This window comes from Apodemus sylvaticus, chromosome 7, assembly GCF_947179515.1.
Source record: "Apodemus sylvaticus chromosome 7, mApoSyl1.1, whole genome shotgun sequence".
Taxonomy (NCBI): domain Eukaryota; kingdom Metazoa; phylum Chordata; class Mammalia; order Rodentia; family Muridae; genus Apodemus; species Apodemus sylvaticus.
Window position 1 is genome coordinate 73,843,719 of NC_067478.1, and position 19,604 is coordinate 73,863,322.

A 19,604-nucleotide genomic window follows, 5' to 3' on the forward strand; every position below is an offset into this window, starting at 1 on the left:
ACACATTTCATGTAAGTAAGATCACATATGTACTCTCTTTTGACTCACTTCTTCACTTAGCATGTTCTGAAGTTCATCCATGTCTTAACATATGTGACTACTTAATTCCTCATTGCTGTCAAATGGTATTCCACTGTATGGTCACACCATATCCATATGTTTATCTGTATGTCAGTTAGTGGGCATGCTGATTGCTTCCAGTGTCTGTGGATTGTCAGCTGATGGACGTTTAGATTGTTTCTAGTTTTGGGACAACAAAAATGAATGTGTTCTAACCATCTGTGTAAAGGTCTTTGCGATTTCATTTCTTTCATATACATTTGAATACTAGACCTACACTTAGCTTTTTTCCCTGCCGCCTTGGAACTTTATGGCGGACCACATGCTAGGCACATACTCTGCCACTGGGTTGCCCTAGCCCTTACCTGTAACTTTTCAGAACTCTCAACGTGTTTTCCAAAGTAGATGTACCATCTTACAGTTGTGCCAGCAATGAATGTGAGACTTGGTTGATCTGTATCCCTGTCGGAGCTTGTTATTGCCACTATTGTGATTTAGCTATTCAAGTGGGTACAAAATGGTAACTCATCAAGAGTTGTTATCCAATCGCTATACTATGTTTATCTTCAGCAGTGTTTGAAAACTACCCTTGACTTTCTCCCTCTTACTCTGCTCCCTTGTTCTGTGATGTGCCTCTTAAGGATGTCTTTAATTATTGTTCTTTATCCTAATTTCTATTGCTTTATTTTCTTTCTTCACTCTTCTTGGTTACTAAAAGGACTTCCAAACTTTTTTCTCATGCCAACTATTTTCTATACTATCAGAAAGCAAACTTTATAGCATGCAGATATAACCATTCGGCTCCTTTCCCAAAAGCTCTTTGTAGCCTTCCCGTTGCCCAGATGTTCATGTCTGGATTCTGCTTCTGTCACCCCTGGCCGGCCTTTGCTCAGTTACCTCACACTCCCTAACAATCTGTGCACCTTCACTGCTGTGCCCTGCACGCATCCTGGCCTGTGACCTACTACCAATTAGTTGGCCACCTTGGATCTTCTTTCTTTGTTCTTTCAGTGGGTCTTTGTGTGAAACACCCATCTCTGCTTACAAATGCTTCTTTATTCCCAAGGTCACACATGAACAATTCTCTCACTTTTCCTTATTAACAAGTATTATTGTTTTCAATTTGTGTGTGTTTATATAGCAGCATATAGACTAGGCTACACAGCAAGACTCTGGTTTAAATAATAAAATAACACACACATAGGAGTTTGCAAGTATCTTAGCCCACATGAAATTATCCTTGTTCTGAGTAAAAATCTCCTTTATGTGAGTTTTTTGTGTCCGCTTTCTGTCACAGTGGAAAAACCCTGAGAAAGCAAAGGGAAGAAGAAGGGGTTTATTTGGGACCACAGGCCGGGTGGTGGTGGTGGCACACGCCTTTAATCCCAGCACTTGGGAGGTAGAGGCAGGCAGATTTCTAAGTTCGAGGCCAGCCTGGTCTACAGAGTGAGTTCCAGGACAGCCAAGACCACACAGAGAAACTCTGTCTCCAAAAATCAAAAATCAAAAACCAACCCCCCCAAAAAAATAATAAAAAAAAATTTTAAAAAATTGGGGACCATTAGCCATGGTCCATAGCTAGTTGGCTTCATTACCTTGGGGCCTGTGCTAAGCAGAATATCACATCAAAGAACATGCAGCTAAGCCCTTCATTTTGTATCTAGAAAACACAGAATGGGTCAGGGTCCCAATATCTTAGTTTAAGGGCTCATCTCAAAAGACTGACCTAACTTCCTCTAGGTTACATCTCCTCAAAGCTCCACCACCTCTCGGAAGTTCCATGAGATAGGACCAAACCATTCACCACATGCGCTTTAGGTGGGGGCACATTTGAGAGCCAAACCACAGAGATGAGTCAGTGAAAGATTTTACTTACTTGTTCTGATTTTCATCCTGTGTCCAACAGTAGGTGGGCATTTGTTTAAAAGGTATCCACCGCTTAGTACAAGTGTCCACAGGTAAATAGAGAAATTGTTCTTAACCACCAAGGCTTTCATTCAGTGAGATGCTAGCTTGAAAACCTTTTCATTTTTTAAATTTAGAATCACATGTATCTGGGTAGCACATATCTGCAAACCCAGCATCTGGGAAGCTAAGGCAGAAGGACTATAAACTTTAGGCAAGCCTGGGCTATACATAAAGACTCTGTCTTAAATAATAAAATAAGGAATCACATAGCTCTCCCTGGTTTTAATTTCTCATCTTTAAAAGGCAGTATAAACCATCATAACATGTCTCTTAATAAACACATCTTGAATGACTTAAGGTCACATAATAGTTTCCACATTCAGATAAAATAATAAAGGTTATTTTTATCATCTTATTTTTCTGTCTCAAATACTGTGTGCTAAGATGATTTATGTATATATGTAATGACTATATCTATAAATTTTCATTTTATGTGAGAGATAATATGAGCAAAGAAAATAAACCTATAGTCAAAAGTGTGATTATATATATATATATACATATATATATATATATATATATATGCTTAGTATATCTAAATGCTTAGTATTCTTTATATAAAAGAAAACCCCATATTTCATGTAAACAGATTTACATATTAATATTTTAAAACATGATTTTTGTAACTTAACTTTTCTTAGCGTATAGGAGGCTGAGGGATCTTCTCAGAAGGGGAGGAGAAAGGATTCTAAGAGCCAGAGGTGATGGGTGACTCCAAGGAGACAGCGTTTCCCAGACACAACAGGCCTTACGCACGCATTCAGAGATCGTGGTGGCGCGCCCAAATGGCTGTCACCGTTCTCCTGAGAACTTATATTAGCAGATCCACGAGCTGCATCATTGTAAGTGCCACCATAGGTGTGTGAGCCCCGTTTCAACTATTGCTTCGTTCAGTTTGATAAGTTCAAGTCATTATTTATTATTTATTATTATTATTTCACATAGTCTATTAGGAAATTAGTTTTTAAACTCTGTGGTGCACCTGACCATTAGTTTCACACCAAAATGCCATTTCTCCACAAACTTACATAACACTTATGAGTTACCAAGACATGCAGAGATAGATTAGTAAGGGCTCTAAAGTACGTGGCTTATTTCATAACTTTGAAACTTGGACCACGCTTTAGGGGCGCCACCTACCGCAGCTGCAGCTCTTTCTTTTAGTGAAATCCTGCCCATTTGCGCTTTGGAAACCTGTGGGCGTGGTTCCCCTGGCTGCTCCTGACTCCTGTGTGGGCGTGGTTCCCCTGGCTGATCCTGACCCCTATGTGGGCGTGGTTCCCCTGGCTGCTCCTGACCTCTGCTCACACCTTGGTCTGCCTTGACCTCGCCTACACTGAAGTGACATAAATCAGATTTTTGACTCGTTGTAAAGTACAAGTCACCAGTCACCGCTGTCGAAGTCCTCAGCCTTCAAAAACGTGTGACATGTTGTATGTCTAGCAAAATTTACCTTTTTATGGGTTTTTTTGAGGTAAGCCTTGTTTATTTGGGGACAAAGAAAAAAATGAGTTACTGATTATACGTTTACTATGCTTATGTGTTCTCTCTCTCTCTCTCTCTCCCTCCCTCCCTCCCTCCCTCCCTCTGCGAGTCTGTAAAAGAGATTGCCTCTAGAAGACTTTAATATTGCATGTTCTTATATGAAGTAGTAGATTAAACTTTCATTACAATCTTTGTACTAAGACAAGAGCTTGCAATCACAAGGTAAGGATAACTGCTTCATCTGCAGCTCTATTTCAATGCCTTTGTTTCTGTTATGGTAGCAAACTTTACTCATAAGCATAGACATGAGTTTTTATGACATGAGTTTTTTATGTATGAGTTTTTATGAGTTTTTATGTTTTCATTTACCTTGCCTTGCCAAATCTCAGACACTGTTTTAAGGAGGGGCGTTTGTCAATTGATTGACAGGCAGAATATGTAGCTTCTGCCTACCAAGCGTGGACGTGCCCTTGTGCAAGTTTTAAATCTATAACTGAAGTGGTTAAATGCCATTTGAGATTTTTCTATAGAATGGCCATTTTCAACAAGTTGAAAGTTGGGAGGTCATGGGTTCATCATGGAAGTTAGATTTCCGAGGGCTTTAAACGCACAGACGTCTCTGGAGGTGACTCAGTCGAGCATGTGTCTGCACATATCCATGTGTGTTCGCCAGCGAGATGCAGTGCCACCCAACGTTCTCACCCAACGCTACCCCTTTAACGTCGATCTTTGTTTTATCTGTTCATGTTTTAGCACTGTGTATCTGAGATGCTCAAATTCTGTCACAAATGTTTTATTTTCAACACTTTAGAGTTTTGCTGATGGAACATTTGGCACATTATAATGTTCTTCAAACAGGATAACTTCCCCTAAAATATAAATTTTAAATTATTTTAGGTGCTGTTTTTCAACCTTAATTCTTCCACCAAGAATGAAACTTTAAAAATTAAGATGCCAACAGGTAATTTCTTGTAAGTTCATACTTTTTGTCTATGTGTGAGTGTATTTAGTAAGAAAATGACTAATGTATATTAATATAAAACTATATTGTCCCCCATGCAAAGTCTTACAAAAACATTACATAGTTTAGCTTTAAAATACCTATATAACATAAAGCTATTTTACTTTGTATTTTTGTTTTGTTGGGTTTTTTTTTTCTTTTTACAAAGTGACAGATTTTAGCTTTCTATCTGGTATCAACTTTTCACGTCTCATTTACCTTGTGAATGAAACCAGAATAAAATTGGCTTAAGAGGTAGTAGTTCAGGTTAGGTGAGTGAGGTTAGAAGTTGGATTACTAACAGACAGGGCTTTGTATAAAAAGAAAAGGGAATCTGGAGAAAAAAAAAAAACAAGTTTGAGCCAGTTTATTTTTGTTTCTGTAACACTAAATTCTTTGTAGTGTTTTTTTTTTAATTCTTTAGTATTGTATACCTTTTTTTGATAATTTCATAGTTACAATCTGAAACTGAAACAAGTTTTCTTGTTTCTAAAGTAAAAGGAGAATTTAAACTTTTCAAATTCAGACTGGAGATTTCTAGCTCCTTGAAATTATGTTAACAGGTGTCAATATTTTAGAAGTCAATATACTAGCAAGTTTTTTTTAATGGCATATTGTGTTTTAATGCCAAGTGGGATGGCAAAAAGAAGTAATGTAATTTTCTTCTTCACATTAGATGATTGTTGATTGTAGATCATGTTTTAGGCAGAAACAAACTAGCAACATGCAATTTTTAAGCAATATGATGTTCTCTTTAAGGAGAAAGTCTCAGTTTTCCCATGTAAATAGTAGCTGATAAAAACTGGTAAAGGAAAGGTCAAAGGTGAAAGAGAAGTAAAACTGGAAAAAAAGTAGGGAGAGAGGAAGCCTGGCTTCTTTCCTTGGTAGTCTAACGTTTGAACTGGGCCGAAGCTACAGGCTAAATTTTCAAGGAATTTTTTGTGTGAGGGATGGGGAGTATGGGGAGAGCTATCGGGGAATCCCCTTCAAATCAACCCTCATTCGATTGTTTCCTTTGTTTTTTGATATTGATATGTAAAAGTGTTTTTAGAAATCAGAATCAGAATCTATTTCAATTATCTAAATTTTTTCCCACTACAATTTCAATCATATATATATATGAGGTTCAAATATATATATATATATATATATATATATATATATATATATATATATATATATATATATATATATTTGAGATATAAACAGTAAAATAAAGATCTAAATACAGCTTTGTCCAGGAAATATCTAAGTACTACAGAATCCCTGTGCCTCTCAAGGGAGAGGCATGTTTTGTAGTAAGACTGTACTTTAATCTGTGAAAATTTCTTATTTCTGTCATATAGCTTCTACATTTATTATTGCCAACAGCCATATCCTTGGGATAGGATGGCTTTTAAGGGATAGATACTCTTGTCCATGAAATAAGGAATAAAATTGTTTTGCTTTGAGAAAAGAAAATTCATTCTTGTAAAAAAAAAATGCTGATTTGTTCTTAGATGAGACATCTCGACCTCAGGCGGCCTTGGAAAAGCGTTAACGGTGTCTATTTCATATGCATGTGTGTTGTAGATCACGAGCAGCCCTGTGGTCCCAGGCACAGGTCATTTTGCCTGAATGGGGGGATTTGTTATGTGATTCCTACTATCCCCAGCCCATTCTGTAGGTGAGTGATGCGGACTGGGGGAGAGGGTGATTTCAGTTTCATCATTTGATTTTAAAAGAAGGTAAAAATATATAAGATAAAGGGGTATGGTGATGTTCTGTTCTTTGTAGGACAGTTAGCTTCTGGAAGAAAACAAAACAAAGCAGCAGATAAAAGTCACAATGTGGGGTCATTTTCAAACCTGGCTTGGTAGTTAACCAGCCTAGGCAGATAATAAAGAAGAACACACTCAAGAGACCCTTCTGAATTTTACAATTTTAGCCGTTTAGGGAAAATGATCTGGTTAACATGGTTAGCAAAACATTGTGAGAAATCACTTGTACACGAAGCTCACACGAGACATTTTGCTTTAATTTAGAATGCTTAAATACAAAATAACAAGCTGGTCTTTACTCTCTTCCCATAGATAGTAACTACTGCTTTAAGAGATTTAAAGAGCGTCCTATTTCATCCTCCAAATTCTAATTGTTCAGTTCCAAGTTTAAAATTTTCCATTGTGACTTTTTCTTTAACCTATGGGTATTATTTCTCAGTGATAATCCCTTAATGTATAAATTAATTGCATTGTGGTCAGAATATTTGAACCATCAAGCTGTCTCTGCACCAAATAAGCTAAAAGACAGTGTTAAGAATGCCAGGATTTAGAGATTCACTAACTTGGGAAGGAAGGTTGGTTGCCTGCAGCCTTTTGCTTGGATAAATATGGGTTTAGTAGATTTCCGAAAAGCTACCCTCAATGAAAGAGAACAGGCAGTTTGCTGGTAAAATATTAAATTTAAGAATGTGTCTAGTTCCTTCCCGTTTCCAGTTTTGAACAGCAGGCAGTGAATAGCCATCATCATACTCTGAGCTTGTGATGGGCAGAGGATGAGGCTCGCAGAGCTAGCCACTGTAGTGTATAGCCATATATCAGTGGGGTTGGCCCTATCAATGAATGTGCCACGTGACCAAGAGCTGTTCAGCACCCAAGAGAAAGAGAGATCAGAGCTGGATGAGAGGGAGGGCAGGGAAGATTGGGAGTCAAGGAGCAAAGTGTTTGAAGCTTCAGGGGTGTTCAAGGGCAGACGTAGTTTAAATCATGTATTATTTTATTAAAAATAATAGCCTTCCCATGACCTTAGGACAACATTCTACTATAGTTGTTGCTATTGTAGACTGTAACAGCAATATCTGAGGGTGATAAATTCATTTTCTACCCCTTCCACACTATCACCTGTATTTCCAATCATCTTGTCATGGAGAAATCCAGACTTGTTTCTGACTGGTTTTGCTGGTTCAGCCAGTTGTCACTTCAGATTTCTTCTTTGCCCTACCTCTTGAATCTTTCCAGTCCTTTCTGTTTTTACTGTCAGACCTTCCTGGCTCCAGGTTTGTCTAACAGAAATAGTCCCCAAACTAACTCCTGGAGCCCCATTTGTATCACCATACCTGCGAAATCAAGAAAACGTTAACAGATCCCACGCCTGCACACTGACTCTCTATGAAGTAAAGCCTTACAGTTTTGCTTAGCTTTTAGGCTTTTTGGTACCGAGCCTACCTTTGTGGCCTTCATCTCGGGCGCTGTCAGTGCTTGTTCTGTTTGCATTAGATACACTTTACATAACCTTGAACTTAAACTGTTCTGCCTCTTCTTTGTCTGTAGCCACATTCAAAACCTACTAATATTTCAAGACTACATTCTCCCTGACCCTTGACCTCACCACAAATCAGAGCTGGCTTCTCCCCATGCACGTCTACAGAAATGTGGGGAAGTTATTACATGGTTAGTCATTTGTAGAGTCGGTACTATTTTATTAAAATATAAATAGCCCCTAGTCTGTCTCACCACCTGAAGACTGAATGATCCATTATCCATGATGAAGTTTTAGAAACAAGTTTAAGTCTGAGTCAATGACCAGTATTTTTTAGGGAAACAGGTAAGTGAATTATTTTTTTAAAAAAAATTGAAATTTCACAATGGTGTTGTCTAAATCTGCTTTGCAGCTCTAATACAATCTCTCTGTGCATAAAGTACGTCGCATTTTCTCCTCTTGTCTGTACTTTTTTGTTTGTTGAACTTTCTTAGAATCTGCTCTGGCCTTCTTTATGTAATTTAACTACCTAGACTTTTAAATAAATGATTTTAAGCTAACATTTTAATTGAGCAGCTGTTGTTAATTCTCTATCACGGAGGCAGCGGGAGGCAGCGGGACTGATACAGGTTCATAGCCAGCCTGAGAGATGATGTGAGACTCTGTCATTGGTGTTTGTGAAAACTGGGCTAGAAGCCTGGTTCGTGGACTGAATTTGAAGTGGTCAGCCTGGGGTAGAGGAGAGTGTGAACTTAGTGATGGTCAGGGTTGTGCATGCCCATTAGACCATTTCCCTGAAATCCTCCCTGTGTTTTTATCTGTTTGGTTTCTCAATAACTAAAGAGCTATGCAAGAGTTCCTTCTGTAATTTTGAATCTTCAATATGGTTTCTGCTCAGTTTTTACTTAAAATATTTTGAAATAATATTATTAAACCCATATAAATATATAATGGATTATCTTCTGGTAAATGTCGCTTTCATCATTGTATGATACTGACCTTCTTTGTCCCTAATAATGCTGTCTTTGCACATATGGTTCATTGATATTAGGATGGCTAAACTAGTTATCCCTTATTGAGTATTGAATAGGAGATTTTTCCCCTTCAACTTTTTATTAAAGGTAAGCTAAAAGTTTATTAAGAGTAAGCTTTAAAAAAAAAACAAACAAACCAGTCTGAAATGTTTTTCTTTTAGTAAGAGTTAATCAAATTTTGTTTTTCTGGTTATATTACTGAATTTTTTAATCAGTTTGTAACCATCTTCCCTTGTCATCTCTACTGTGCTTTAAAGATTCCTTCTGATCTTTTCAGTGTGTTTTGTTTCATTTCGGTTTGTAGTGAGATCTCATACTGGCCTAGGCTGGCCTGGAACTCTTATGTAACCCAGGCTGGCTGGGATCCAAGGCATGAGCTGCTGCCCTGCCCAGCTTCCTACTGGCCTTTAGTTCTAGGACCTTGAACTATGTGCATCGACTTAGGATGTACAACACATGTGCTGGGCCTGACTCCATGCTGCTTCCTCTGCCAAAGATGCTGTACTCCTCAGATGGTGAGGTACAGGAGTTTCCTACTCCCCGTGAAGCCTTCTGGGTCCTTTCTGAGCACCTGTCACTCCAGGGTCACACTAGCATGAGAGTTGACACTTGGAAAATCTTAATTTTTTTCTTTGTTATTCTAAGAATTCATTGCCAGACCCATCACGAAGCTTCCCCCTTGCTTTCTCCAGAAATGTTTGTGTCTGTGTTTAGGCCTTTGATCTATTTTATGTTAATCTTTGTGTTTGGTATGAGATGAGGTTTCTTGGTTGGTTGGTTGGTTGGTTGGTTGATTTAATGTACCTGTGCAGGTTTTCTAACATCGTGTGGTGAAAACTGTCTTTTCTTCGTTGGATGGTCTTGGTGTCTTGGTGTGTGTGAGGGGTTATGTCTGGGCTCTGTAATTCTGCCTCATTTGGTCAATAGTCTGCGCTTAGATTTTTTTTTTTAAAAAAATATAGGTTTATTGCTTTTTTTAATGTGTCTAAATATCTTTCTTGTATGTATATGTCTTAATTAGAATTTTAATTGCTGTGAGGAGACACCATGACTAAAGCAACTCTTATTAAGGAGCTGGCTTACTGGTTCAGAGGTTCAGTCTATTATCATCAAGGCAGGAGCATGGCAGCATCTAGGCAGATGTGGGGCTGGAGGTTCTACGTCTTCATCCAAAGGTAGCCAGGAGAAGATCGACTCCCACGAGGTTCAGAGGAGGCTTTCATTGCTCCCCCCCACAGTAACACACTTCTTCCAGCAAGGCCACACCTCCGAATAACTTGCTCTGTAGACCAGTATGGCTTTGAATTCAGATCTGCCTGCTTCTTCCTACCAAGTTCTGGAGTTAAAGGCGCACCACCACCCAGCCTATTTTAATTTTTAAAATTAATTAATTAATTAAATTGGATTGCTGATCTGCAGCCCTCCTTCTCTCTTCTGTTGCTGTCCCTGCTGTCTTTTCTGCATCCTGTAACTGCACAGAGGGGCTTTAATACTCACCCAGTCCCAGCTCCAGCTTTCAACTCAGATTAGCCTAAAGTGTAATCTTTATTTCCAAAAGACTTAGGGGGATGTCTAGGTATATATATATCTTAATGATATTTTTCAAAATGTTATTGTACCATATATATATATATATATATATATATATATATATACACACACATATATAATATATATATAATATATATGACATAAAATTTATTATCTTAACCACATTTAAATATGCACACCAGTGTATATTAAGTCTACTCAATACTGTGTGATTACCACCATCCATCTCGGTGCTTACCTTGTGGACCAGGGGCTCAGTAGCATTTAAACAATAACTTCCATCCACTCACCCTGTAAAATGCATTTCTGGGAGTGAGATTGCTGGGCTGAAGATAAATACATTTGTAACTTTAATGTGTTATAAACTCACTCTCCAGAGAGCTTTTGATATGATAACTGATTTCCCACTAATAAGGTCTTTGGGTGCCTCGTTCTCCATCTATATCCTGGAAAACTTCCAAATTTCTGCCAATCTGATAATTAAAAGCATCTCAGAATTTGAGTTGATTATGTCATTGTTTAAGTATAATTAAAATGTTTCATAATGCATTTATTTTCATGATTAGAATTTCTATTCCTTTCCCTATAAGATTTTCATTTTAAATTTGGATTTTCCCCCTATGACATAAGTCATCGAAAATTACTTATAGTTTATCCTTTTTAACTTAACCTGTTTACTTTTTCCACATGGTAGCTTTGTTTTCTTGAAGTCAAATTCTGTTATTTTTTAAAACTCTTCTAGTTTTAGTCATACTAAGAAAGAGATGTCCTCCTTGGTCTAAGTTTATAAGGAATTCACCCATGTTTGCTTCAGGTACCACATACATATCGTAAACCCATATACAAATATTTGGGTTTTGTATAGTATGTGGTTAAGGATCTACCTTTATCTTCTTTAAAATGTTTACTTAGTGGGTTTGTGCTGCTAACAATAGAAATGTATTCCTCCCAGTTGTAGAGGTTAGTATGTCTAAGATCCTGGAACTGGCATTTGGTACCCTCAAAAGCAAGGGCCTAGCCTAGCTCGCTCTGCCTGTTAATAGTGCACAGTTGAGGGTAAGTCGGGACAAGCATTTTGGAGAGAACAGATTGAAAGCAGGAAGGCAATTCTGATCCCCCAGTGTCACTGCTCTGGCTGTCCCAGTTCCCATTAGCACACAGAAATCTAACTTTCTGTGCCAGTAGGTAGCAATCTCTCTTAGCTGCTGAATTTTCAGAGTAATATGCAGTAAGTCTAGTGGCTGTCCCCTGCCCATGCGTTTTGATATTTCCATCTGAACTTTGGAAGTACTTTATCTGTTCCGAAAAAGAACTTGGTTTTGGAGGGGTGGGGGTTGTTTTAATTGTGGTACATTTACTTAAGGAATATTTATTGGTTTATAATGCGGAAGCTCCTTATCTAGGATTGAGAAGTGTGTTTGCATTTATCCAGAGTCTCTCTCGAGTACTTCAGGAATGCCTTCAACATGGTATAGATGTTTTGAACATCCCTGAAGGGAGCTCATTCCATACACTTTGTGTTTTATTATTAAAATCAGTGTTCTCTATGAATTTAAAAAGTAAGTTATTTCTACGCTTAGGACGCCTGTGGGACTTTCTCGGGTAAAAGCCAATGGCTGACAAAGCACAGCACAGCCTGCTCCAGTGCTCTGGCCTTGTGTCTTGCTCTTGTCTTCTCATCTCCAGAGTCACTGTAGCCGCCCTGCTGTTCCCTGCACTAGGACTGCTCAGCCCCCGCACCCCCATGTCTTCCTCTGTGCTGGGCTTTTTCCCTGCAATTTCTTCAAGGGCAGCCCCCTTGCTGTCTTTATATTTTTATCTCTCTCTCAGGAAAAGCTGAGGCCCACTTTCCTTCTCCAGCTCTGATTCTGCAAACCTCTCACCATCTACTTAATGTTTGCTTAGTCTTTAGTTTCTAACTCCCTAAGGTAGAATGCCAATTCCACAATGGCATGTTTTTATCTGTTTTTCAAATCTATACAGAACAGCTGTAGAGCAGTTATTGGGTGATTGCCTTTGGAATGAATGAATGCCCTACAACTTGGTTGAAGTCTTTCATAGTTTGTAAAGTTTCTGATAGTAGTTGGGTTTTCACCAGATAGGTTCAAAATTAATAGTGTGTTCTGAAACTCACCCAAAGCTTTCTATCCATTATAGAGACTCTCAAGGAAGAATTTACCATTTCTGTTCTACACACTGTAGCAGAGGCTCTTAGTGTCCAATACAGACTCATCTGTTCTGCATTTCCTAGTCTTGCTTGCAGATACATTGGGTCCTTGCAGAAGATCCTCACATTGGATAACAACCAAAGGGACCCCAGCCCCTGGCAAGTCTGGCTTTTAAAGCCAGCTCCATCACTCCAGACTTCATTTCTCTTTTCAAGTTACCTAAGGTAGCAGAACCGGAAGGTAGAGAAGATAGCCAGGTGGGATTGGGCATTAGACTGTATAATGAACAAGAAAAACTTTTTTTTTTTTTTTTTTTTGCATTAACCTACCAGTACTTGAGAGTGTGCCTTCAAGGCAACAAAAAGCAACTTAAGGGAGCGCCTTGGTTTGCTACTGCTGTGATAAACACCATGATCAAAAGAAACCTGGGGAGGAAAGGGTTTATTTGGTTCACATTGATACATCACAGTCCATGATCCAGGAAAGGCAGGTCAGGAGTCAAGGTAGCCGCTTAAACAGAGACCCTGGGGGAACACTGCTTAATCATTTCCTCCTGCGGCTGCCAGCTCAGCAATCTTCCTTACAGAATCCAGCCCTGCCTGCTCAGGAATGCTGCTGCTTGCAGGCAGAGAACAGGGCCTCCCACACACAGCCATTAGCAACTGAGAAGGTGCAGCCCCTGAACATTCTCACAAACAGTTGAACTTCCCTCTTCCTGAGTGACTTTTGGTTGTAGCAGAAAGACAGAAGTTAACTATGACTGGAGGAGGGGTTAATTTTGGCTTTTGGTTTGTCAGCTGCTGTGAGGTAGCTGGTCACATTACATCAACCCTCAGGAAGCAGAAGCGGGTGGCTTCTCCTTTCTATCTGGTCTGAGACCCCAGCCCACATTCAAGGCTGGGCTTTCCTCTTCTTCAGACCTTTCTGGAAATACCCTGGAGGTGTGTTTCCATGGTGATTGTAAATCTAGTCAGGCACGATAATAAGAGTGACCAATACAAATATGTTTTCAAATTTCTCATGAAGTTGAACTGGTACCAAAATTTTTTAATTGTGTTCCTTTCCACTAAGGAAGCTAGTAAATAAATTACCCCATAAAATGTATTTGTGATTTTGTACAAGGGTATTATTGAACTGCTTGCACTCTTATTTAGCTCAGTTTCCTTCTCCCATTAACGAATCAACTCTTTGGAGCATCACAACCTTTTTTAGTCTAATAGAGTATGAAATTGAGAAAAGCGGCCGGTGGAGGCTGGGGCGCCTGAAGAGTCCTGACAGACAGTGCCCTCTGTTTTGCACCTACCTCATCCTTTCTACAAATTATCTCAACCAATACGTGTGAAGTGGAACTCCAAATATAGCAGCAATCCTGGGGGTGGGGGCGGGGTCAGACACAAGTGCGCAGAACCAGTATTTATAGACCCTCATTATGCAGCTGCCAAAACACATTTTTGCGTTATGGTTTTTGCGGAAGGTTTTTAAGGTTTGGAGTAGACTCTGATGGAGCCATTTCATCGGACCCCCCAAGACTAGAAGTAAATCTCATCATCATGAGCGCACTGAGACCCAGTGCCGCCTTTATATAGGTAAGTAAGTGATCGACATAAATGATTAGCCACTTCAACAGTCAGTTGCTAGGAAGTAATGCTGCACATTTTTCAGTTCTGTGAATGAATTTCTTTCTTGCTACATCTAAGAAGAGTGAGAGACTGTAAGACCCCCAAAAAACGAAGGTGCCCCAGCACCCCACACCCCGGAAGGCGACACCCAAATCACTTTCGAGAAAAGGTCTCAATGCAATAGCATGAGGATTTCTTTATTCCAGAATTCTGGGTTCCACAGCCATATACCACGCAGGAGTAGAGGACTGAGGACCCCATGCAACTGAAGTCAGGGGTATTTAAAGGGGAAAAATCACAAGACAAGGGTTGGAGGACACAATTCACAAGGCAAGGGGTGGAGGACAAAACATGCATGGAATGGGGAAGTACAGAATTAGGAAGTGAGGAAGGTTAGAGATTATCTGGAGCAAACATCCTTGGGGCACTGTATAGTTAAACATTGGAACTAGAACAGGGTGGGCTATCTTTCTCAAGTTGAAAGCAGAAAAACAAGTTACTCTGTGATGGGCTAGTTGCTTAGGACTCTAAAAACATTGAGTTGGGGGGGGCGTCTCTCTCATTCCCCACTCCTTCTCTTGTTAATAGTTCTAATCTTAGAACTGTAGAACTAAATCTCTGACTCTATATATTCTGGATTGTCCTGCCCTAATCTCTGATATTGTTGTCAAGCATAAGAATCTGCACAGCACTTATATGGTTCCCTAATAAAAGTTATTAACCGGTTAGTTACACAGGTTCCAATTGTAAGCAAAAGGAGTAAAATTACAAAGGGTCTCATCAAAACAGAAAGCAGGATGGTCAAAAGTACAAGATAAGGGCTTTTCCACCGAGATTCAAGATTTTTCTGCGCCGCAGCGTCTAACATAGACCTAATCTCCAAATTGGAAGCAATGTGGGACTTGCAAGTCTCTTTCTCTTGAGTAGGCCTTCCACATCTGCTGCCTCACCCACTTGAGGGCCTTGAGCCTAGAGAACAAAAGCCTGAAGCAAAAAGGGTAGGGAGAGCTATCTAATCTTTAACACCAGTCTTGGTGGTCAATTTGGTGAGGGTTTCTTTCATCAGGGTTCAAGCAACAGTTCCTGAAGCTTTCTTATACAGATCCAGTCACCTATCTGGAAGCAGTGAGGAGTCTCTGGCATGCCTGGAGCTTTTAAGGCAAATCTCATATTGTGGGACACCTCCTGGGAGGGCCCAGTGAACATCAAAGGAGTTGGGGTATCAAAGAAGATCTCTAGGGGGTCAGGTTAAAATGGTAGGGGCTCTTCAGAAACAAGGGGAGAGGCACCACCCAGCCTGAACCAGTCTCCAAGGTCAATTTAGTTAAGGTCTCTCATAGGGTTTTGTTTATTCTCTCTACCTGCCTTGAGCCCTGGGGACAGTAGGTCCAATAATGTTTCCAATTAGTCCCCATTATCTCTGACAATTTCTGACTTACCTTAGAAACAAAAACAGAACCATTGTCTGATCTAATTACCTTGGGCACTCTGAAACTTGGAAAAATTTCTTCTAACCTTGGCAGCTGTTTCCTGCTTCAACTCACCTAGATAAAAGTATCTATAAATGCTATAAAATATTTTATAACCATATTCTCCTGCTGTAGCTTTTATAAAATCTCTTAATATACTGTTCTCTTCTAGGTCTTTTGCCCTGTTTACTCTTTAGTGCATAAGCATTTACTTGCTGGCATATCTTACACTGTTCTATTATCTCTCTAGCCTAAAACCTGAGTCATAAATATATACGTTTAGTCCCTTAACTGCCAGGACAAGGTTTTTAATCCCCTATATGAGTCCATCTGTGCATTTGGCCTACTGAGTCTTTGGCTTACTTTCTGGGGAGTATAGTTCTCCCTTCTTGTGTGCACCTTCTCTTGGTAATGGTTGGTAGTGTGGCTAGCAATCTCAGTCCTTTTTTAAGTGAGGCTGTTCCTTAATTTTGTCCCATTTCCCAATGGGTGTCTCTTACAGACCCATAACCAATATAGGCTCCTGCATATCCATTCCTGGAGCCACTTGCTCTGCCTGGCTATTGCCCATTGAGACTTTTCCCTTTGCACGTCCTGGGCAGTGAATACTCACAGTGGCTGACTTCATTAGGACATCTGAGAGGTCCAAGATTTCCTCTTGGTTTCCTCTGATGTGAACAGTCCTCTTGGCATATATCCTTGTGGACATGGGCTGTGGCAAAGGCATACCTGTTATCCATGTGGCTGTTGATTTTCTTGCTGGTTCCAAGTTCCAAGGTCTTGGTGAGAGCAACGAGCTCCACTTTCTGCATTGGCCTGCCAGGGGGTAAAGATTCTTCTACCCAGATGACATTTGTGCCGTCCACCATAACAGCACCTGCTTCCATCATGGAGAAAACTGCTCCGGTCTATAGCAACTTTCAGCAGGGGTCAGTCTCTCTTTTTGGGCCAGTAAGCTGCAGCCCATTGGGCTGGAAGCATATCTGCCCCCCTCCCCATTTTGGAGTGTATGTCTTACTTCACCAGAGGATAGGAACCGTCTGGGGTGACCCTAAATGGATGGGCTACCCATCCCATCCCTAGGTCTGCTGTTCTTCGGGTAGTCCATGAATACAGTTTGGTGCCAGGGACTTCTTGGATCCAAGATCTTTTCTTGGAAACAGTGCCATTGGCTTGGAAGACCGAGTGTTGAGCCCCTGTATCCACCAAGAACTGAGTGGGTTTCTCTTTCACTCCCACAGTTATCCTGGGTTGGGGGAGGTGGTCAGAAAACCCATCTCCCCTAATCACTGTCTTCACCCAGGGCTAACACCTGGCTTTGCCATTTGGGGGCACTTTTCCTGCTCCCAACTTCTATTTCTTAGGGCACACTCTGGCTCAGTGGCCTCTTTCTTTATAGTATGCACATTGGTCCTTTTCTGTCTCCCTTTTCTGCTTTTTTTAACTATTATATCCAGGGTTCTCTGTACCTTCCTTGCTTCTCTGTCATTTTCTTTCTTTTTTCTCCGTTTCTTCTCCTCCTCTGTCTCCTTGTCTCAGCAAACTACTAAATCTCTCTACAGACTTTCTCAATAACCTACACTACTAAATCCTTCTACAGACCATCTCAGAAACCTGCACCAAATCCCTCTAACCTCTGAAGCTCTTTCCTGATATCTCTACTAGCTCTGTCTATAAGAAACATTGTCATAGTAGCTTTATATTCCAAGCCCCTGGATTCATAGCATGTATATTGGCAGAATGCCTCTATGAGCTGCTCTAGAAAAGCTGCAGGTGACTCATCTGGTCCCTGCTTAACCTTACATACCTTGGTCAAATTCGTGGGCTGCCATGCCCTCGAGACCTGCCAATGGAGTCTGGTGTTGGTCTATCAGATGCCTCTTACCTTTTGTCTGAGGGGTAATATTTTTGGCTTCCTGTATTACAAATAAAACACTCTCAAAGATTAATTAGTCTCTTGGGAAATATACCCTTAGTGAGAGAGCTACCATGGTATCAGGATAGGTGGTTTCAGGTCCTCTCTAAATATCAATTGAGCATAATTATTACCATTTTGTAAATCATAAAGTATAAGATTGACATAACACCTAGTTTATCATCCCTGTCAATTAAACAGAACCCTTTTCATCTGTATTATTTTAAAAGACTGTCAGAATTAACACTTAAGAATTAACATTGTAAGGATTGACTCATGTCCTGGCTTTAAATATTATGTCACCTGAAAATCATTTATTTAAATTTATATCAGCTTTCTCAAGATTAAACAGCTTGGGCTGTCTGTGAGACTAACAGTCTTCAACCCCATCAGAAATCTAAGAGTGACCAATATTAACTGAAAACATATAGAAAGCTTTACATAGCTTTTAAGACATAAACATCATATATCATGGATTTTTGATGTTTTTGGAAACCAACTATCTATGTAAAATAATGTGGACTGTTGTCTATTAAACTATCTTCAGCTATTTCTGATTATAACCTAGAAAACACCCTAACAATAAACTCAGAGCCTTATATTTCTATTTAGCCCTAAACTCATAGGCTTAAACATCTCAGATCAGTAATAATAACAAAGAACTGGGTGTAAATCCTGTACTTTCAAATTTAGTATTTATACCAATGAAAGCCTTGATTTTGTATCAAAATAAAACCTGTATCAAATAAGAACTTATGCCTTGAACTTAATAACAATTATAAAGATTTTAGTATCACAAAGACAGATTTTTTTTCACTTAATATTTTAGAATCTAGTCTTCTGGAGGTCTCCCTTAGTTTGACCTCTCTCCCACAAAGTTTAACATCACATCGATCATAACAATTTAAACAAGTTAAAATAAATAAACCATTTGTACCAACTTAAACCCAAAAATTCTCACACCTGCCACATTGAGCGTCTTGTTAAGACTTGTTTTCATTTTCAGGGGGCGTAGGGCCCAACTATTTTGTCTCTCCTTTTGTTCTAAGTTGGCACACTTGAGTCATGTGACCTGATTTTGGGGTGCTTGAGTCACATGACCTGATTTTGGTGCCACAGACAAAGTTGCTTTTCAGTCAAAGTCAAAATATATCGTCCGTCTAAGTCCAAGAACACAAAACACGATACAAAACAACACCACATAGACAGCCTGACCCTGCCACCGTCAGGCCTCTAGAGTCAAGAACATAAGAGCAAGGAAAATCACACAATTTGCCCCTAGAAGGGCCCAGTTTCAGACACCAGGCATCCCTGCACACATAGCAGGGATCAGATAAAACAGATTTCAGCAAAGCATGGCTTCCACCATTACTGTCTTGCTGTTTACAGATGGAGGAGAGCCTTATTTAGCTTTCTCCCAGATCTAAAGCTTCCTCCAGACCTCATGGTCTCGACTCTAGCAGCTGTCAGTCAAGTCCTGCACTAGTCGAGCCTCACACCATACAGGTTCTCTGAACCCCAGAAGCTTGCAAGCAAAACCGAAATTTTCAAAAAGGCTTATAGACTCAGACTTTGACACACATGAGACAGACAGAAAACAAACCGCAGCACCTATCTAGTGGTTAAACTGTAGACAGAGACACACAAAACTGACAAGTATTCACCTCCACTGAGAGGGACAGAACCAGATCAGAAAACCAGATGGCCAGAAGTGTATAAGTTCTCCAATTCAGTAGAACTACCGTGTCCTCTCCGAAATTCAGATGGGAATCTTCCAGGGTCTCTGGAGTTCCCCCAAAATACCCGGGAACATCTCCCCGGGTCGTAGCCTGTGGTATAGAGCACGTCTGCCCACCACAGTCCTCTGGTACTCACGAACCCGAGAAGACAGCTGTTCACCGAAAACGCACGTCTCCTCAGATACAGAAAACAGAGCAGTACAGATATTCAGAATACAGACACCAGCCGGTACATACACACATTCCAGAGGGGATCCCCTTTACCTCTGAGTTGGTTCTTGTGTGTGAAGGAAAATTGCACTTCCCGGCCCATGCACCAAAAAATGTAAGACCCCCAAAACCGAGGGTGCCCCAGCACC

General features: G+C 40.0%; 1 protein-coding gene across 4 annotated transcripts in view; it reads left to right on the top strand.

Moving 5' to 3' along the window:
• The first annotated feature begins 3,340 nt into the window (after window positions 1-3,340).
• Window positions 3,341-19,604, top strand: part of Nrg4 (neuregulin 4) — a 69,412-nt gene continuing 53,148 nt past the window's right edge. For all 4 annotated transcript variants that reach the window (XM_052188311.1, XM_052188312.1, XM_052188313.1 and 1 more), the window contains exons 1-3: window positions 3,341-3,502; window positions 4,411-4,474; window positions 6,086-6,179. In XM_052188311.1, the coding sequence (XP_052044271.1) occupies window positions 3,464-3,502; window positions 4,411-4,474; window positions 6,086-6,179 (197 nt within the window). In that variant the 5' untranslated portion in view covers window positions 3,341-3,463. The remainder of the gene's footprint in view (window positions 3,503-4,410; window positions 4,475-6,085; window positions 6,180-19,604) is intronic.